This window comes from Fundulus heteroclitus, unplaced genomic scaffold (assembly GCF_011125445.2).
Source record: "Fundulus heteroclitus isolate FHET01 unplaced genomic scaffold, MU-UCD_Fhet_4.1 scaffold_95, whole genome shotgun sequence".
Classification (NCBI taxonomy): Eukaryota; Metazoa; Chordata; class Actinopteri; order Cyprinodontiformes; family Fundulidae; genus Fundulus; species Fundulus heteroclitus.
Window position 1 is genome coordinate 453,421 of NW_023397417.1, and position 22,513 is coordinate 475,933.

At 38.3% G+C, this 22,513-nt stretch overlaps 3 gene segments (V, D, J or C); all 3 read left to right on the plus strand.

The window, feature by feature from the left end:
* The first annotated feature begins 654 nt into the window (after window positions 1-654).
* LOC118562513 lies at window positions 655-21,637 on the plus strand. The segment is given in 3 exon segments: window positions 655-703; window positions 18,491-18,819; window positions 21,335-21,637. Coding segments are annotated over 3 exon segments (678 nt in total).
* On the plus strand, window positions 9,455-10,123 carry LOC118562481. The segment is given in 2 exon segments: window positions 9,455-9,516; window positions 9,603-10,123. Coding segments are annotated over 2 exon segments (360 nt in total).
* LOC118562480 lies at window positions 13,490-13,966 on the plus strand. The segment is given in 2 exon segments: window positions 13,490-13,540; window positions 13,621-13,966. Coding segments are annotated over 2 exon segments (360 nt in total).
* Window positions 21,638-22,513: the final 876 nt, after the last annotated feature.

Genomic DNA, 22,513 nt, shown 5'->3' on the forward strand with positions numbered 1-22,513 from the left:
CCGTTCAGCCTCTGGATTCAAAATCAGCAACTACTGGATGGTCTGGGTCAGACAGGCTCCTGGAAAAGGACTGGAGTGGGTTGCTTCTATCAGTGGTGGTGGTGGCACACAAACTACTCTCAGACAGTCAAAGGCCGGTTTACCATCTCCAGAGACTACTACTAACAGCAGGTGTATCTGCAGATGAACAGTCTGAAGACAGAATATTCTGCTGTTTATTATTGTGCTCAAAGAGACACAGTGACTGAAGTCGGTTCATCAGCTGTACAAAATCCTCCAGCAACAATAAATATTTAATTGTTCAACGTCAAGCCCTGAGTCTCTGTCTATTTCTTCAAATTAACCATAAATCCCAATTTAGAATTTCCATTTCATTGCTTATTTATACAACAAATATTTTGGAAAATGGACAACATAAAACTTTTCTTCATGCTGATGACTTTTTGTCTTTATGAAATTCATGACATCAACGGCTTAATATGAAGTTATAGATGAGTTATGTAAATGTTGTTGGTGAAATTAATGTTTCCATTCCATAAATAAAAAGAACTTTGCCTGACTCTAGGCCCTCCCTTTGAGGAGGAGCTGATGCAAATTTTCATTGTTTTAAACATCCTGCACTGATGATGGCAGCAAACAGACATTCAGCTCAACATCATGGACTGCAGGACAACACTGCTGCTGATAGCTTTCTGCTGGACAGGTGAACAGCTTTTTCTAACCTAAGTTGGAATAGGAGCTTTTCTTGGATCCAAAGTTATAATTTTGTTCCTATCTTTGCAGGTGTAGCTGGTCAGACTCTGACAGAGTCTGAACCAGTGGTTAAAAGACCTGGAGAATCCCACACCCTGACCTGTACAGCCTCTGGATTCACATTTGCCAGCTACAGGATGAGCTGGATCAGACAAGCTCCTGGAAAAGGACTGGAGTGGATTGCCTATATAAGCACCAGCAGTTCTCCAATCTCCTACTCCAATTCAGTTCAGGGAAGATTCACCATCTCCAGAGATGACTCAAACAGTAAACTCTATCTGAAGATGAACCAGCTGAAAACTGAGGACACAGCTGTGTATTACTGTGCTCGGACGCACAGTGACAGAAAGAAGCAGGAGGCTCATACAAAAACTTCCTTCATTTACCACTTCCTCTGAAAGCATTCAGCTCAACCCACTACTGGTAATACTTCAGATAAATAACTCAGTGGCAAAATTTCAACAAACAAACATTGTTTAAATGAATGTAGATTTTAAAGTAATATATAGAAACCAAGTTTCATTTCATGCTGCATCATGAATTGTACATTGATAATATAATACTACTGACATAAATATAGATTATACTGGGTTTAAGAGTAGAGCCGCTGCTCCTCCACGTCGAGAGGAGCCAGTTGAGGTGGCTTGAGCATCTGGTCAGGATGCCTCCGGGACGCCTCCCTGGTGAGGTGTTCCGGCCACGTCCCACCGGGAGGAGGCCCAGGGGAAGACCCAGGACTCGCTGGAGGGACTATGTCTCCCGGCTGGCCTGGGAACGCCTTGGGATTCCTCCTGAGGAGCTGGCCCAAGTGGCCGGGGAGAGGGACGTCTGGGCCTCCTTACTGAAGCTGCTGCCCCCGCGACCCGACCCCGGATAAGCGGAAGAAGACGGACGGACGGACTGGGTTTAAATTGCAGCTCTTTACAGGAAGAGACTGTTGTTTAGTTGACAAATAATAGGAATATAAGAAATTTCAAAAACTAGAAAAAGCTTTATACTGAGCAGATCCACCATTTACAGCCTGAAGACAACTGGCTTGTCGTGTCATGGGCAGATGGCACAAAGAGAAACAGAACTTAATGACAACAGGACTCTATCTTTCCCAGGAAATAAATTGTGGGATACGGTTTTATAATGATAAGACTTGGTGTCCAAAGAAGGGTTCATTATCTTATCTAAACCTATTTATGTTTGTATCCCAGATCAAGACTTCATGCTTTTTGTTTAGAGCCATCTTTAAGTTGTTTCCAGGGGTCCTGTGTGTGAGTGGCCATGATTATTTGAAGCTCTGATCTCCCTATGTTGATGTGCAACATTACTCTGTCACAAATGATGTAAATTTTGAGAGCTACTTTCACACACTGTTTGGTGTTGAAAAATAAACCTTCTCACATTCAGCACAGCAGTAGTAACCTTGTTTTGAATCTGTGGCATCAACATAAGTTTAAAAAATTAATTAAATGTGTTCTCACATTATAAAATATGAATGCTGAGGAACAGTGGAAGGTTCATTGACTATAGAGTAGTTTGGAAATTAATTAATGAAATATCACTATAGAACAACACACAAACTTATGTGTGTAAATTATAGCCCCAGCGACCCCAAAACTGCACAAAGGAGCAGCTCTGGGCTACGTTATGGTTTATTTTAAGAACCCTCTGCTGTGCAGCAGCCATAAAACCTATAATAAGGAAAGTGCTATGAACACATAATTTACAGTTTGTGTGCTACAGGGGTTTCATTAAATTATGAATGAAGCCCTCAGAGAATAGTAACTCTTGATTAGTGCATCTATACTGCAGATATGACCATTAAAAATTAATCTATGATTTGTGAAAATTGTTTTAACTTTAATGTGATCCTTTCCAATTTGATAATTACGTTGAAAAATAATAGCAAAACAAGAGTGAATCTAAAGTGTCCCATAACTCCCTCAGGGTTTGACTAAATGCTAATATTACATTTATTTATGCTGTTCTGAAAAGTTTTGGTCATTTACCTCGCTCACTCTCACAGTCAGAGGAACAAAACTAATTCAGGTTTCAGTCATGAAAAACTAACTGCTAAACAGGTTTTATTTAAACATTTGGTCCTAGTTTCGTGCATCCTAATTACCTAACTAAAACCAATCTGTACCACTGGAGATTTTTCATACAATTAATTCATTAGAATGTGAAACAATTTGAAAATACAATAAAGAGGGGACTCTTTCTGGCAGTGCTATACTTATTTCATCCAGCAGAGCGAGGCCAATACAAACTCTCCTTCCGTTAAAACACACATTTATCAACTCTCACACAGTTTAAGACCATTTAAGTTTTAGGTTTTCTTGAGTAAGTTTAAACATATCATGAAATGATGACAACATTTCCTAATTAAAACCTAAAAAAATATTAGGTTTATTTTATTTCTTTTATTTCTCTGATGTGGGCCCAATTAAATAATCAGGACAGAATTTCTGAGTTGGAAATACCATTTTAGGCACAAAGATAATTCATTTTTACATGCACTTTTTGGAAAAGTAAAACTTCCCAAGGTTTATAAAATATCTTGCTTTATATTCAGAATGAACAGCTAGTCTTTTCAAACTTTGCCTAGGCAGATCATCTTTTTAATGCATTAAAAGGTACAGAGTAACAACAAATACTTTTTTTCACCCTAAACATTATTTATTCCATCTCAGCGAACAGTCGTATGCCCATTTCCCTTAACATGTTTACATATGTGTTTATTTTAAAGTTGTGGGGAGGAGCCAATGTAAATCTCTTTATTTATCTCAGTAGGAATTGCACCACCAAGGAGATGTGCAACAACTTTTCACAATGACTGCAGTCGGCTGTGTTTCTCTTCTCCTGCTGTTTACAGTTTCTGGTAGGTAGCAAACTTCTCCACTCTTCTGTTAACAGGTTTTCTGTTCGGATCCTTTCTGATCTCACCGTCTTTCTTTCAGCTGTTTTCACTCAGACTCTGACTGAATCTGAACCAGTGGTGAAACGACATGGAGAATCCCACACTCTGACCTGTACATATGCAGGAATATCAGATAATAACGCTGATATCAGCTGGATCAGACAAGCTGAAGGAAAAAGACTGGAGTGGGTTTCCCATATTTCTGCTCCCAATGGAGGCACTAAACAATATTCCACATCTGTCCAGAATCGCTTTACCATCTCCAGAGACAACAGCAAGGATCAAGTGTATCTGCACATGAGCAGCTTGAAGACTGAAGACTCTGCAGTTTATTATTGTGCTCGAAGAAGCACAGTGACACAGGAAGCCCCAGAGCTGAACAAAAACTCTGCAGCTGCAACTGGATCAGCCTGGGTTAAATTCACATTCTCCTTTCTGAATTTTATCATCCACTATTGTTTTACCTGATTTTTTACCTGTTCCAAAGTTGTTGTTATAAGAGAGTAAACAAGCATACAAATTATTATCTTTCCTCATAGGACACATTCGCGTTTTGTGCTGAATATCTAGACAGAATATACATTCTCAAAGATTTTGCATAAAGCTAAAGGAAGATTAGTTTGAACCGAATACATTTCCAAATGATTTATATAGTAAAAAGTTTCTACTTTTTTTATTGTCAAGCCTTGAAATACGAGTATTCTGTGTTTTCAGAAAACATGGTGATTTTGAGAACTTCTCTGGTTCCAACGAAGAGCAACTGGATGAGCACACAGTCACTTGTAATCCTTAAGAAGTGAGGGCAGGTCTTTTGCAAAAAAAAAAAGACAAACATACAAACCCGAGTCTGACAGGCTGAGCAACCAAAAACTGGGAGCAACATACAAGCAGTGCAAACAAGACAAGATGAGACATTCTGGCAGGGAGTGGTTAAGATCAGTCCAAAACAGGAACAAAAACCCAAATCACGATAAAAATCAGCTGTATTTGTACTTAAATTTAAATGTATGTGCCTATAGAATCTTTTTTTCAATTATGCTAAAATTAGGTTCAGAAATCTTTAGATTTATGTTTTCAGATGCAAAGGTTTAGGGCTAGAGAATAGGGAGTCTATAAAGGCAGATTATATTCACAAAGAATAAACACACAAAAAAGAAAACCATCAGTAAATGGTTATTAAATCATTACTTAAACTTAAACCTAAACTTAAACATGTTGAAAACTGCTGGATACTTACAAGTTGGAGGCGTGCCCTGTCTCCATCCCATAAACAACTCTTGATATTATATTCCCACACATTATCAGTCCAGCCTTCAGCTTTACCTTCCAACCAAACTCGACAAAGATGAATGAAATTATCTTTATCTCTTCTGACATTTATATACTCCTCATCCCAAAATAACAGGATGCTGCTTCTGCTCTTTACAACTATTTTAAATCTTCATGTAGATTTATCATTTGAAGGATCTTTGTTCATCCTTTGTTGTTTCTCTAGGACTTTGACTTTTATTTGCTCCTCAACCCAAAATTCTGGTTTTGTTTAATATTCACACAGATAAGATCAATAAAAGGCCTACAAAATATTTTTCTGGTCTTTTTGTTACATTTTTCTTTTAGAAAAAAGCTGGTTATTGGTTGTCCTACCAATACCTCGAAGAGCTGTTTCTGTTTTTCCCGTCATGAACAATTTTTAAATTATCTACAGTTTTACGTGTTTTATATACGTTGATATTAAAATAATTTAAATATTATTGAAAAGTTTATTTATTTTAGTAAATCAGTTCATTAAGGGAAACACTTTGTATAGATTAACATTTCCTGATTATGTTTCAAAGCTGTTGTTCTGTTAATTTTTTTTTTTTCTTGCACTGCTGATGATATAGACTAACCGAGTCTATCCAACTTTTATGCAATGAATTTTCTTTAAATAGTATACATTGATCCTAAAGTTTCTTTCTTGTTTTCATTTTCTTAATATCTCTGCCTCCTCTTATCACTGTTCCAAAAACTTTCTGTTGATACTTATTTATCATAGGATTCATTTTATTATAGTGTTTTTTTATTTGCATTATTTTTTTTCTAAGAAAATGACTTTGGATTGTCTGGTTTTCAAAATGTGCTACATAAATAAATCTGATCAACTGATCAAATCAGATAATTAATGTAGTAGATCTATATTTGCATGTTGTGTTATCAAGGAAATGCAAATGTTGCACAGCCTGCCCCCTTCTGTCTGCCTCTGTTCTTAATTAGAGGAAAGAGCTTCATTCCCAGCTTCAGTTTCAAGATGATGCTGAGACTGTCTGTCCTGTTGCTTGTGAGCTGTCTGCCCTGTAAGCTGCATCAACTTGTGATCATAATGCCAGTTTTTATTCTAATTGAATGTATCTTGTTTTTTGACTGGTTTTGGTCTTTGTCAGGTTTTAACAGCCAGGCTCTGGAGTCCATTCCTTCCACCTCAGTGGTGAAAAAGCCTCAAGAAGTTCTCAGTCTGTCCTGCAGAGGATCTGGGTTTGATTTCAGTCAGTATGGAATGCACTGGATCAGACAACCAGCAGGAAAACCCCTGGAATGGATGGGGGCAATTTGGAATGATGCAAGTAAAACAGTTTATGCCAGCAGTGTTGATGGACGAATAGAAATCACCAGAGACAACAGCAACAGCATGGTGTATCTCAGACTGTTAGACCTGAAACCAGAGGACTCTGCTGTGTATTACTGTGCCAGAGACACAATGGTTAATGTAAGCATAGAGGCTGTACAAAAACTCCTCACATACAGACACACACAAACACAAGAGCACTGAGCTCAACAGCTGGAACTTAGGATTTCCTGTTAGCTGACTTTCCACCAACGCATGCTTTGGCAAAAAATATTTCTGTTGCTCATTTTCCAAAAAACATTTAGTATGATAGGCCCAAAATGGTCTCCTGACAAAAATGCATACATTATGTTTGTTCATTTATGTGTTGAGTATACCATTTTTTTGATATATAAAACTGTGTTTGATGAAAGAAACAAACAGTGATCGAAGGCAAAAGCTTCAAATGTCTTTGTGGTGACCCAAAGTTTATGCTATGAGGTCGCTAGCCTACTTCTGACCTGCCACAATATTATATAAATAAGAATAACTGTTTGTTGTAAATCTGAGAAATATATATATACCGAACAATTAGGCTCAATGTTATGGATATTCCTGACAGATTTTGTTTAAAATAGATTATTGTTATTCTAATGATCATGATTATTGTTATTGCAACCAACTGCTTTCTAATTAGAGTGACTTGCCACACTCTATTAGTCAGACCTTTGTCTTAATTGGAATTTTTTAATTAAAAATAGCAACTATTTACCTTACATATCTGAGTTTGAATCCCCCCCCCCCTCCCCCCCCCCACACACACACGTTTGACAGGAGGAGTCAATGCAAAGCTTACTAGTTTCCAGCTATATTTGTGTGATAAAACAAGGCTGTCAGAGAACAAGAATCACAGTGAAACATGATGGACATCAGATCTGAACTGCTTTTCTTTTTCATCTGCTTCACAGGTGAGAAAAGGCTTCAAGATATTGTATTTGCTCATGTGAACCAGTGTTGTAGCAAGAACTTTATTTGTTGACTGTGTTTCTTCACAGGCATTTATGGTCAGACTCTGACAGAATCTGAACCAGTGGTTAAAAGACCAGGAGAATCCCACAAACTCACCTGTACAGCATCTGGATTCTCATTCAGCAGCTACTGGATGGCCTGGATCAGACAGGCTCCTGGAAAAGGACTGGAATGGGTTGCTTATATTAATACTGGTGGTGGCAGCACATATTATTCTCAGTCAGTCCAAGGCAGGTTTACCATCTCCAGAGACAATGGCAGAGATCAGCTGTATCTGCAGATGAATAGTCTGAAAACAGAAGATTCTGCTGTTTATTACTGTGCTCGAGAGTCACAGTGACTGAAGTCGGTTCAGCAGCTGTACAAAAACCTCAAGTCTCATTCAGAGTTAGAAGTTGGATACTTGTGTTTTTGCTTTGAGGACTGGAAAACTAAGAACGATACAGTGAAACACTAAACACTGATACTAATATCGAAGAGTGCTAAAGTCCCTTTTTTATCATTGTCCCACCATCGGAAATATTATATCCAATGTGAAAAAACAAAATAAAATTGTGTATCTACGAGATGCAGCAGGGACAAAAGACAAAAACAGAATTTTTCTAATTTAATAATAATAATAATAATAATAATAATAATAATAATAATAATAATAATAATAATAATAATAATAATAATAATAGATCACCTGTTCTCTGTAGTCCCATTCCCAAATTTCAAAATAAAGGCGCATCCCAAGAATGACAACATGGCTTGATATTTTCATTTTGTATTGATGTAACTGGATCTTTAAACATCAAATTGATAAATTGATGTAGATCAATGTATTGTTACACCTCTACAAAATATTTATTTTCCATTTTAACTTTTTTTGTAAAAATTGGTTGAGCTCTTCAAAAACTTCAAAACTAACCAGAAAATACTGACAGTAAGAACTCTGGTTAATGTTTACCTGTTAACATTGCATTTAGATCACAGACGGTTTTAGTATTTTTTTTTTTCCCAGCAATGGCCTAATTTTGAAATAAAATGTATGTAAAATATCTTTGCTTCTTACTATAATACTATGTACGTTTATTCTATGATTTTGTTTGGTGTTTACCAAGTATTCTACTCATGGTTAGCTTATCTGTCTATAGTTTATCTCTCTCAGGTTTTCAATCAGACTGACATTTTTTGGCACTTGCATGGATTTCTTGCTTTGTGACAAGTTCGTCTCTAAACTAAATTATTTTCTTTGTTTTTTCTGACTAGATTTACTGTGTGAAACATCAAAAAATGACTTAATTAAGTAAAGTTATTCTTTATCCTCTCTGTGTTTAATACTATAATATAAGCTACTGATGGATGGTCACTGTTCAGTTCTCATCATATATATAATATCAGATCAATACTTTTGTTTTTTGGCCTGAAGAAGATGATCTGGTTTCAATCTAGCATTAATTGTTTTTAAATAAAGACACAAAACACTTTGAGATTTATTTTAAGACAGAAATATAACAACAGAATGGCTTATAATTACACATAAAAATATTTTAGCAAATATTTATTAATTAAAATACTGCTACGGTCATGGTCTAATTTCAGCTTAATTTTACCAACTTTCAGCGTAAAGGACTGACAAGAACTTTCCAGGTTGGTGGCTAATTATGCAAATGTACCCCATTTAACCTCCTGGGTACGTTTCATGTTATTCAGCCAACTGTGGATGCAGCTGTGTCATTGAATAAATTGCCTTACCAGATTAAATGTCAGTTTTTAGTCTTGGATTGTGTAACATAAATGTGAAGTATAGTCCGGCATGACAAACACATATGTTTTTTCTTCTTTATGACATATTTTTTGACTGATGCAACTTATAGTCCAAAAAATATGGTAATATAGGATGATTGTGCAATAGTTTGTAAATATGTTCAATTTGTTTTATGTCTCTTTTAATATGGGTTTCCTTTATTTGCTGGTCATGTCATTTTATTTATTGTTTTCTTTAGTGATGTAATCGTTTTGACACTTAAAGAGAAAGGAAACTGTCTAACTGCATGACATAAATCCAGTCAGACTATGATACTGTATTGATAATGAAGTCTATGTTCCTCCCTTCCAGGCAGGAGGAGTCAATGTAAAACTTTTGTAACTTACAGCCATAATTATATCTCTTGTTCTATTGTCAGAGAACAACAAACACACTGGATCATGATGGAGCACAGATCAGCACTGCTCATTTTAATCGTCTGTTTTATGGGTGAGAAAATGTTGGCAGAACATAATTTGTCTTCAGGAAATAGTCATTTTACAACAGTTATGATTTTTGACTGTGTTGTTTCTCAGGTATTGATGGTCAGACTCTGACAGAGTCCGAATCAGTGGTTAAAAGACCAGGAGAATCCCACAAAATAACCTGTACAGCCTCTGGATTCACATTCAGCAACCACTGGATCGCCTGGATCAGAAGGAATCCTGGAAAAGGATCGGAGTGGGTTGCTTCTGTCACTACTGGTAGTGGCACATACTACTCTCAGTCAGTTCAAGGCCGGTTTACCATCTCTAGAGACAACAGCAAGCAGCAGGTCTATCTGCAGATGAACAGTCTGAACACAGAGGATTCTGCTGTTTATTACTGTGCTCGAGTCTCACTGTGATTGAAGTCGGTTCAGCAGCTGTACAAAAACCTTGAGTGCCTTTTATCTTATAAGACACTAACGGTGTTTTAGTGACTGTACTGATACTGAGGAAGAGAACAATTAGAACTATTTTGTTTTCTCTCCACCATCAGGAACATAAATCAAATTTAAGATAAAAACATGACTGTGTTTAACTGTGTAACAAGAATAAAGAATCCACTGCCTTATGCATCCTCTAGGTTTAAATGAGTGTTTCCTTGCAAGATGTGTTTTGATGACTGTTCTTGTAACCCGGGCATCAGAAATCCTGTGTCCTCCTCAGCAAGTTAAACACATTTATTCTTGTTCTGCTCATTCTAACTCCTCCTGGTGAGTCCTACCCTCTCCTTACCCAGGTCCCAATAAACACAATTGATATGTGTCTTTAAATGTAAAAAATCTGATAGGTTCCTAATTTTAATTAGTGCAATCTCTTCTGCTGGTACATCATCAAGCTGCCGTTCAGAATACAGAGTTTTGAAACTCTGTATTCTGTCCAAGGTTGCTGTACTGGAAGCCAGATCCTCCAGTGGATCTGGCTTCATTTTGGTGCTGTGATATGAGTTGAAGGAGACAAAGTATTGGATGTATCTACATGGATGGAGGTGGAGTTTAGCAGTTTTCAGGGTAAAATAGATAAGACAAGTAGAAACAGCAATAACATGGTTTTTCTTAGACTGTCCAATTTAAGGTCAGAAGACTTTGCTGTGTATTACTGTGATGAAGATGTTGTGTGTTTAAAGCAGGTGGGGACTCTGTGAGATATTCTCTCTTTGGCCATATGGTGGTGCTGGTGACTACAAGATGATTCATTCAATTTAGTTATGTTGATGCATTTTTAAGCAACTAGAATGGATTTCACAAGACACACGTACATGTATACACTATCTACACAGTGTTTCAAGATGTTTTTGAGGAATCATTTTATTAATGAATAACTACAGGACGCTCACCCAGTCCAAAAAACAAAAAAAAAATTGCCTTTTAAAGAAAGTAAATGTGAGTTTTTATTGAACAATTGTCAATGTTCAGAACTACTATCCAACAGTGCCAACAATAAAGATTTTCCCATCTCACTTGTTTTCTTTCATCCAATGAAGTGAAAATAATAAACAACCAAAACTGAATTCTGACATAAAGGAACTAATTTACACTTTCACTTCCTTGTCAACCTGAGTTTTATTTCCTCCCTCCCCGGCAGGAAGTGTTCATGCAAGACTTGAATATCTTCTAACCTTAATAGTTGGAGCATGAACGGGCGATAAGAGAACAGAGAACACATTGAAACATGATGGATAGCAGATCAGGACTGCTTATTTATAAAATGTAAAAGAGGAAGGTGTTAAAGAAATCCCTTTATAATTCAATAAATTATACTCTACAGATATATAAATATTAGGGACCAAAAACAAAAGCTGTATCCTGAAATACAAAAGCTAAAGCTAGACCTGGAATTAATCAATTTCAGCCCATTATACGAAGTCATAGAGCCTTGGTTAGTACATTTCTGGGATCTTAAGACATTGACATCATTAAATGTAAAGACCTATTGACAACACAGCCCTGCACCTGTTCCAGTACCTGGCACTGTTGCTGTGGTGGTTGCTGCTCCAATTTCCTGCTCCTTCTCCACATATCTCGTCCTCCAAGACATGAATTATCATGTTCTTCTGCAATAACTCCTCCACAGCATAGGCTCTTCAGCAATGACAACAGTAAGGAACAGTATAGTATTCACAGTGCTGAACACAAATACAGTATCAAACATAAGGAGGCCACTAAACACAAAACAGTAGTGAATTGTTCAATTTCTGAAAATGGTACAACAAAAACTTATCTATTTCAACAGAGAACAACAGGGAAAAATATTTCTTAAAATATTATCCTTTGAAGACAGAGAATCTCCTGAAAAAATGCCCCTTTCCTGGTCAGCCTGTATGGATTGACATTAGTCTTAATATTAAATAAGTACTTTGCTTTATCGACTATTATCTCCAGATATCAATTATCCAGGTCAAAACCATCTTCACTAAGGTCCAAGCTGCAATCAATGTTCCTCAGGAGACGTCAACCTTTCCACCTCATAAAAGCTGCAGGCCTTCACCTTCTTATGATGTTTAACGGTGCCTTTAATGTTAAAGTAAAATATATTAATACATGTATATGGGTGTATAGCATTAACCGTTAGCATCGTATCAGCGTTAGCTAGGTCTGTTTTGCGGGAGGGTTACAATTTCACTGGTGCACGTGAGCTTTATGTTTCTTTTAAACATCCGTGTCATACCGTTAGCTTAGCATGAAACACCGCTACACTCACAGTCTAATTTCAGCATAATTTTATTTTAAATTATATTCAAATACAGACTAACCATCTTTTGTGTATAATGTGTTGGTTACATGGGATATAAGTTAGTATTATAGCTTTCTTGGTATTATTATTGAGTCTTTATTTATCACGGTGTTGATTAGAAATTATGACATGTATAATTTTGATGAATTTCTTCGTTTGCAGTTGGAGTTTAAGACACAGCCCATTCACCAGTACAGCAACCTTGGACAGAAAACTCCATTATGTCACCTTATTAGTAGATCTTTAATAAACATTTGACCCGGGGGATCACACATGACTTCTAGAGAAACTCAAGAAATCATACTTCTTTGAGATAACTAAATATCTTCTCTAAATGTTCCATTTTGACTCCAAATGTATTTGCTGCTCATACAGTGGGGCAAAAAAAGTATTTAGTCAGCCACTGAGAAGTTCTCCTACTTAGAAATATGAGAAATGTCTGCAATTCTCCCCACAGGTGCACTCAATGACCTAAGCAGCAACATTTGAACTAAATTCCTTTTGTATTAGAATAATGCCACTTTTTACTAGTTTCCTCCCACTGCAGCACAGGTGATAGAAGAACCTCAGATTGAACACCAATCTATTTAGGAAACGCAAAACAAAAAAACAGGTTTAATTTCAGGAATAAAAATGTCTTCCATTGCAAAAACGTATTTCAGTAAACTTTTTTTTGTAAGTGACTGTATATGGCAATACACTCTACATGTATACAGCCTCCTCTGGGAAATGTCGGACTTGTGTGGCTGTTGTCCTGATCAGGCCATCCTCATTAAAGAGATTTTTGATGTCAATGTGACTTCCACAGTACATGGCCCCGTTCATGCTTCCCTGTCCTTGTTACAGAAAAACAGCCCCAAAGCTGTTAATTGGGTATAACCTGTTAATTAGGATATAAATAAAAGGTGAAAGGATCCAGTATCAAAACAACAATAAAATGAAACCACCCAATTAATATGAAATTAGATCAAAGTAAAAACATCTAATCTCAAATAATCAATATCTTAAAGGATCAAAGGCTGAAGAATAAGAAATGAAAATAGTCAAACTGCATGAACACCCTCCAGTCAAACTATGAGCTAATACAAGCCTGAGCTTAATTTCCTCCGCCCCTGGCAGGAGGAGTCAATGCAAAACTTGAAAAACTTCCAGCCTTAATAGTTGGAGTATGAACGGGCGATAAGAGAAACAGAGAACACATTAGAACATGATGGATAGCAGATCAGGACTGCTTATTTTTGCCCTCTGTTTTATGGGTGAGTATATGCTGAGAGAACATTAATCTGCCTTTGAGAAATTGTCTTTTAACAAGAATTACACTTTTGCTGCTTCGCAGGTGTTGAAGGACAGACTCTGAAAGAATCTGAAGCAGTGGTTAAAAAACCCGGAGAGTCCCATATGCTGACCTGTACGGCCTCGGGATTCACATTCAGTAACTACTGGATGGCCTGGATCAGACAGGCTCCTGGGAAAAGACTGGAGTGGTTAGCTAGCATGTATGACAGTTCCAATATCTTTCACTCTCAGTCAGTCCAAGGGCGCTTCATCATCTCCAGAGACAACAGCAAACAGCAGGTGTATCTGCAGATGAACAGTCTGAAAACAGAAGATTCTGCTGTTTATTACTGTGCTCGAGAGACACAGTGACTGAAGTCGGTTCAGCAGCTGTACAAAAACCTGAAGCACCCTCAAAGTTATCTGATGGAAGCTTCTTTTTATCTCTTAGAAATTGTTACTGCATGGGACACTAACAGTGATATAATGACTGCACTGAAACACTGATGGTGAGACAAACATTTAATTTTTCCCCCCCAATGGTCCATTTTCTGTTACTATCAATAATGTTAATGCAATCCATGTCAACAAACCTGACTGGGAATTTATGTGAAGGAAATAAAGTAACTAACTGCAAGGCTATTTATTTCTATCATTAATAAAAATAACAATATGTGGACCTTATTACATGGCCGCAAGGGCTGTTCTCTCTTTTTTGTATGGCCGCTGTTCAGTCATGACAGTGTAAATTGGATCACATGTGCTGCCTGCTACTGCTACCTTGGTCTGCCTCCGCCTCCACTGGCAGCTAGAATTAAAAAGAGGAAAGATCTGAAAACAGACTCTACTAAAAATTGTGGAAAAATTGGCAGCTTTTTTAATAAAATGAGATTGCGGTATGAAACGTTAAATGAGGACGATTAAATGGCATACTGGGAGGTTTTTTTCTAGCATTTGGCGCACACCACATTCTTTTGTTGTATTCTAAGGTCTGAACAGCTGAGCCAGTCAGCCTCTGAACCTGTGCAGCCGGGATAACATGTGAACATCACCTGTTGGGTCTCTTATTCTGTCAAGATTGACAGACCACTGGATGAGGCAGGAAAAGGTCTTGAGTTGATAAAATGTCAAAGATAAAAAACAAAAACAAATGCGTTTACAGTCAGCTTAGACTCCTTCAGTGAAATAGTGACTCTACGTGGAAAGAATTTGTTGTGCAATTCTAGCAGCAGAAAAAATAAAATAAAATAAATGAACACGTATTACAGTAAATCACCACAAGGGGGAATCAGATCACTGATTTTAAAAGAATCCAAACGTTTCTGAAGCTTTACCTTTAACAGATGGCTCCTCATTACATCTTCCACACACAACTTACTTCAGTTAGATAGTTTATGGATTTTCAAAATTTGTGAGAAAGCTGCAATGACAGCAACTATACAGTCAGAAAACTCAGGATGATAAAAAAAGATGATGATTTTTTTTCTGGATTCACCTGAGGATGACAGATAGATTAGAAACAAATAGAGGTGCCTAATCTAACTCTTGGCAAGCAAATACTGATTACTAGAGAGCCTGTCCTCATAAGTTATCATTTTATAGCCACTGATTGTTGTCCTATCATCCACTGATCAACCTACAACCCTGTCTTAGAATACCAGGAACAAACAATGTTGTCACGATTCAGTTTGTTCTGGCTTTGTTTCTGTTATTTTTCAGTTCCTCCTCCTCTCACTCAGCTTACCCTTCACTCCCTCAGCAATCAGTCACACCTGCTGGGCACTAATTAGTCAGAACTCACTCCACCTGCCAGCCTTCCTACATAAGCCTCCCTCGGTCTTCTCTTCCCTGTCGGTTCGTCATCAGACTCCACTCACTTCACGTCTGTCAGCCTGGTTTACCCCTGCTTGCTGCTGGAACCCTGCCACCTCTGTGTCTCTCCCTCTGCCTGCTGTTTGATTCCCCTGCCTCATCTGTGCTTGCTGCTGGATTTACCTGCCACCCCTCTGCTTTAAGTAAGGCCTGTTTAACTGTGGATCTTCCTGTCACCTCTGAGCTTCAACAGACTTCTGCTAGCTGCTGGAGTATCCTGCCACCTCCGAGCTCCTAGTTTGCTCGCTGCCTTGTCGCCCGGATCTCCTGCTGCCTCTGTTCTCCAGCTGCCCTCCTCTCCCTAGAACCCTCTCCGGTCCGTCAGCTTCTGCTCACAGCTACACCCCAGTTCCAGTCCAGTCCTGCCTCTCTGGTTTCATCATCTGTTACTCAACTTCCTGCCAATAAACTCTCAGTAAATAAGTCACGTGTGTGTGGTGTCCATTATGGGTTCTTCATAGAAAAGTTATGACAAATGTAAACAAATGTATTCATTCTGTCATACTAAATGCTAAATAATGCACACCAAATCAATACCAAACAGAGAGATGCCTCCAAACCATTTCACGTCCACACACCATAATTACAGTCCTTTTATTAAAGTACAGCTACTGTAACATGATTTTTTACTAATTGTGATAGCATAAGTAGATTGGTTGTTCATGTTTGTCATTTTTCATTATTATTTAATTCAAAGAAAAGCATTTCATTTCTTTTAACTTTTTGATGTTGACAGATTTCACTGAAAACCTAGACTCCAAACAGATTGTCAAGCATTTTTTACGACTTTCTGTTTTTTACTTCTCCTGCTGTCAACAGTTTCTGATGCATTTTAAACTTCTCCACTCGCCTACTTAAAGGTTTTGTGATGGGAGCTTTCTGATCACTGTGCCTTTTTCAGTTTTCAGTCAGGCTCTGACTTAATCTGAACCAGCAGTGCAATGGCAGCGAAAATCTCACACATTAACCTGAACATATCCATATCCATTCATCATTTCCATAGTTGACGACAAGGATGGATTGTTTCTGCACCTTAGCAGCTTGAGGCCTGAATACTCTGCACTACTTTATTACTAAGCTTTAAGATTCCCAATGCTGTTTAAAGGTAACAAAAGTCTGAACATGTCTAATTCAATATGGAGACTGAAAGCTTGGTCAGCAAACTGTAAATATTGTCTGCAATTTTAGCATTTCTTAATGTTTTTATTACTTTTCTTGCATCCACAACGGGGGCTGCTATGAGAGTGTTTTCTTTAAAGCAAATTGACATAGTAAAAGCCATAACAGCGTATGAAGTGTTATGCAAAATGGATACACATAGAGGGGAGATGTTCATTTGGTTCATGCATGCTCTTAAAACCATGACAGAAATAAATGATTAATTGATGCAGAGTAAATAAGTCTTTAAGAATAAATAAAAATGCTAATTAAAAGTAACAAAATACTCTTGTAATAATAAATGTATACAATGTTTTTACATTAAATAAAGCAAATGCTCTCATCTCAGTTTTTGTTTTTTTATTCCACTAGTTAGCAGCAGTCAGACAAATGCTGACTCTGGATCTAAAATATTTATTTAAATAATCAGTTTGTCCTCGTGACACATTTTCTTCCTGTGAGGAGGAGTCAGTGTAAAACTCAGCTGTATTTATGCATGTTAGTACAGAGAATACTAACGTTGACATGATGGACTACAAGACAGAGCTGTTGTTTTTAGCTGTTTTATGGACAGGTGATGGTTTCCACTAATTTTGATCTGAAAATGTTTAATTTGTGCTACTGCCATACCAGAATGATTTGTGTTTCTTTCTTTTTTTCATGATAGGAATCAGCGCTCAGACTCTGATGGAATCAGAATCAGTGATTAAAAGACCTGGAGAATCCCACAAACTGACCTGTACCGCCTCAGGATTCACATTCACAGATTATTCAATGGCCTGGATTAGACAGGCTCCTGGGAAAGGACTGGAGTGGATTGCACTAGTAAGTAAGCCCAGTGGTAGAGACCAATACTACTCTCCATCAGTCAGAGGCCGGTTTACCATCTCCAGAGACAACAGCAAACAGCAGGTGCATCTGCAGATGAACAGCTTGAAGGCAGAAGATTCTGCTGTTTATTACTGTGCTCGAAGAGACACAGTGACTGAAGTCAGTTCCAGCAGCTGTACAAAAACCTCCAGCAACAATCATCTGTTCAACCTCAATCCTCAAGTCTCAGTCTGAAAAAATACAACGTAAAATGTACACCTCAAAGCACTATGAATCTAAAGTGGCTGTTCTTTGTATTTTCTTTATTGTATTTTTATTTTATGTATTCATTGCTTTTAGGAGTAATCTCAAAAATTGTCAGATAAAACTTGAGCAGCATGAGCGTAAAGCAGGTAGCCTTTTTTTTTTCTTACAATTTTTTTGCATTTAAGAGTCATTATTACGAGCAATAGTGTTTGTGTTAAATAACTTTAGAAGGAGCTCCGTCACAACTGCTGATTCTATGACTGTACCACACAAAAAACATCAGGAATTTAAAAAAATATATAATTATTGTGTTGATTGTTTGGGTACATTTATCCACTAAAACATAATATCACAGCCTTCTATAAAATTAAACGCATATCATTTGTTCTGGGGGTTAAAACAGTATTTAAATTTAAAAAATAATTTCATATAAATTCTTCAGCTTTCATGGATTTTACAGCAGAAGTTATCTGGGACAAACAGTGTAAACATTCATTAAGACAAATTTCTTCTTCATTACTTTCTGTCTTTCTGAGAGTTATGTAAATGCTGTCGATGAAAGTAATGTTTCCATTTGAACAAAAAGAATGTCACCTGATTCTATCTCCTCCCTTTGAGGAGGAGTTGATGCAAAACTTCACTGTTTTAAACATCCTGCACTGATGATGGCAGAGAACCAGACATTCAGCTCAACATCATGGACTGCAGGACAGCACTGCTGCTGATAGCTTTCTGCTGGACAGGTGAACACAGATTTTTCTAACCTAAGCTGGTTTAGGACCTGTTTTAGGTCCCCAATTATAATTTTGTTCCTTTCTTTGCAGGTGTAGCTGGTCAGACTCTGACAGAATCTGAACCAGTGGTTAAAAGACCTGGAGAATCCCACACCCTGACCTGTACAGCCTCTGGATTCACCCTTGGCAGCTATGCGATGGCCTGGATCAGACAAGCTCCTGGAAAAGGACTGGAGTGGATCGCCTATATAGGCACCTACAGTATTCCAATCTCCTACTCCAATTCAGTTCAGGGAAGATTCACCATCTCCAGAGATGACTCAAACAGTAAACTCTATCTGAAGATGAACCAACTAAAAACTGAGGACACAGCTGTGTATTACTGTGCTCGGAGGCACAGTGACAGAAAGAAGCAGGAGGCTCATACAAAAACTTCCCACATTTACCACTTCCTCTGGAAGCATTCAGCTCAATCCACTATTCAGATAATCTGTGCATTCATAGAAAACAAGATATGGAGAACAGCAAGGCTCACAGACAGGTGTTTTTTAGTCATTTTTATAGTTTGGATTTGAGAGTCTGCAGCAAAGGTGCTGGAAAAGAGCAACAATCTGAACTACAAATAAAATGCAAAGATCAGCCCAGAAACAATGTATGCACTTCTACAGATGCCCCATCCATCCATTTTCCAACACGCTTATCCCTTATGGGGTTGCAAGGGGTGCTGGTGCCTATCTCAGGCTGTCACTGGGCGAGAAGCGGGGTACACCCTGCTATCGCAGGGCTACACATATACAAACAGGACAAACAACCATTCACACACACACTCACACCTAAGGAGAATTTAGAGAGGCCAATTAACCTAACAGTCATGTTTTTGGACTATGGGAGGAAGCCGGAGAACCCAGAGAGAACCCACGCATGCACAGGGAGGACATGTAAACTCCATGCAGGAAGAACGGGCAAAAAAATAAATAAAAAATACTAAATTGAGCTGGCAGTGAATTACTTGGCTTGAAAGTAAAAATGACCCAATCCATCAACAGTACAAACAATTCCATTCTATTTTTTTTTTCTATAGCGCCAATTCACAACACATGTCATCTCAAGGGACTTTACAAAGTCAAATTCAATCAAATCATACAGACAGATTGGTCAAAAAGTTTCCTCTGTAAGGAAACCCAGCTGATTGCATTCAGTCTTGACAAGCAGCATTCGCTCCTCCTGAAAGAGCGTAAAGCCACAGTGGACAATCGTCTACATTGTCGAAGGCTTTGCAGCAATCCCTCATGCAGAGCATGCATGAAGCGACAGTGGAAAACTCCCCTTTACCAGGAAGAATAACCTCAAGCAGGACCAGGATCAGTGTGAACGGTCATCTGCCTGGACCGACTGGAGGTTAGAGAAGAAATTGAATTGAAAGGAACCCTGATGCAGTGTGACATGAATTCCTATTGTCACCATCTGCGTCACCAGTTACCGCTGCCTCCAAAGCGAGAATACGATCCCATTAAGTTTGTTTCTGACGGATCACAACCTTTGCATGAAAAGCGACATACACCAGTTTCAGGCCCATTTTGTGCCACATTTATAAGTGAGACCCCAGATCAGTATTCCAGAATCTTAGCTCACTTTATACACTCTGTGCTACCCAGTGACTGCACTCCATCCTTTGCAGTTTCCGCTTGCTGGCTACATATGCACACTTCTAATATTTAAGTATCCGGTTAGTTCAACTTCTTAACGGTTAACAGTTCATTGTAGCTCCGCTGCTTTCACTGTATACTTGGAACATGGCAAAGAGTCACGTTCATGCCGCGTTCGTGTTTATGAGAAGAAGAGGTAGGCCTCAGTACAAAGAAATAAGACCAGAGTGGATTTGGGAGAGTTTTTCAAGCACTATCCCCCTGAAGAGTGGAAGAGCAAGTTAAGACTGTCTTGCGCATGCATAGTTATTCAAAAAGGGACTTGGGGACACTTCCGGAAAAATCGCCGACTCAAGCTTTAACATGAATATTTGACAAAATAAAATTTTCTTCAATGTGTACACTGTAAATAAATTTACTCATAATTTTTTTTTTTTTTTACGCTGAATTAAAAGTAATGTTTTAGTGTTTCTGTAAATCAGGATTTGGAGAAACACACAGCTTAGTTCACAGAAAGAGACTTTTTAGTAGTTGCTACACTCTGAATGCGACTGTCTGCAGTAAAAGGACTAGAAAAGCCCAGCAGCTCCAAATAACAAAGCAGGTTTGGCAATTCTAAAGACTCCTAAAAAACAACAAATATGAAATGACATAAAATGAGCCTGCTGTGAGTTTCTCTGCTAATGAGTCAAATTAACCACTAACCCTACAATACAGTTATAAGTTCATGGATGCAACAAATGTATCATCAAACCAATAGAGAGAGGCCAACACTATAAATTCTTTAAAAAACAACTCATGACAACAACTTAGTTAATCTTAGGTAAATCATTCAAATACAAGGTCTGTTATGGTAAATATTTATGTCATATAAAACAATTTGTTCCTGTTTTGCTGCCACAGTCATGTAGTTTTTAAGTAAATCAGCTAATTAGTGCATTGTAAGGTACAGAACAAGAACAAACATGACTTTGTTTTCACCCTAAGCATTATTTATTCCATCTCAGCAATCAGTCATTTGCCCATTTCCCTCAACATGTTTACATATGTGTTTATTTTAAAGATGGGGGGAGGAGCCAATGTAAATGTCTTTATTTATCTCAGTAGGAATTGCACCACTGAAGAGATCTGCAACAACTTTTCACAATGACTGCAGTCGGCTGTGTTTCTCTTCTCCTGCTGTTTACAGTTTCTGGTAGGTAGCAAACTTCTGCACTCTTCTATTAACAGGTTTTCTGTTCGGATCCTTTCTGATCTCACCGTCTTTCTTTCAGCTGTTTTCACTCAGACTCTGACTGAATCTGAACCAGTGGTGAAACGACATGGAGAATCCCACACTCTGACCTGTACATATGCAGGAATATCAGATGATGATGCTCGTATCAGCTGGATCAGACAAGCTGAAGGAAAAGGACTGGAGTGGGTTTCCCATATTTCTGCTCCCAGTGGAACCAATAAATATTATTCCACATCTGTCCAGAATCGCTTCACCATCTCCAGAGACAACAGCAAGGATCAAGTGTATCTGCACATGAGCAGCTTGAAGACCGAAGACTCTGCAGTGTATTATTGTGCTCGAGAAGCACAGTGACACAGGAAGCCCCAGAGCTGTACAAAAACTCTGCAGCTGACACTGGATCAGCCTGGGTTAAATTACCACTCTTTTTTCTGTATTTTATTATCCACTATTGTTTTACCTGATTTTTGGGACCTGTTCTAGAGTTGTTGTTATGAGAGAGAAAACAAGAGTAAAAATCATTAACTTTTCACAGTGTTTTTTGTTTTGCAGCTTTTTTTCACATAACAAACCAAACTGAGATTAGGATATTGTTTGGATTACCACCATGAAGTCGGCCGGTGCTGTTTAGTTTTTTGGAGTGGCTGGTTGAGGTGCTTGTTACCACTAAAGAACAGCTGAGGTGGGTCTCTAAGTCCACCTCTACTACTTTTGTTTCTTGGATCTCTATTGTACCTGCAGCCTATATCCTGGAATAAAAGATTGATCTGAATCATGCATCACACAATAACACATAGTTCACATCTTTGTCTTCTTCACACTTGTGAATTTTGACTTTTATTTGCTCCTCAACCCCAGATTTTATTTTTTCTGTTCTCCGTCCGTCCGTCGCCTTCCGCTTATCAGGGGTCGGGTCGCGGGGGCAGCAGCTTCAGTAGGGAGGCCCAGACGTCCCTCTCCCCAGCCACTTGCGCCAGCTCCTTTGGAGGAATTCCAAAGCGTTCCCAGGCCAGCCGAGAAACATAGTCCCTCCAGCGTGTCCTGGGTCTTCCCCTGGGTCTCCTCCCGGTGGGACATGCCCGGAACACCTCACCAGGGAGGCGTCCAGGAGGCATCCTAACCAGATGCCCGAGCCACCTCAACAGGCTCCTCTCGATGTGGAGGAGCAGCGGCTCTACTCTGAGTCCTCCCCGGATGACTGAGCTCCTCACCCTATCTCTAAGGGAGAGC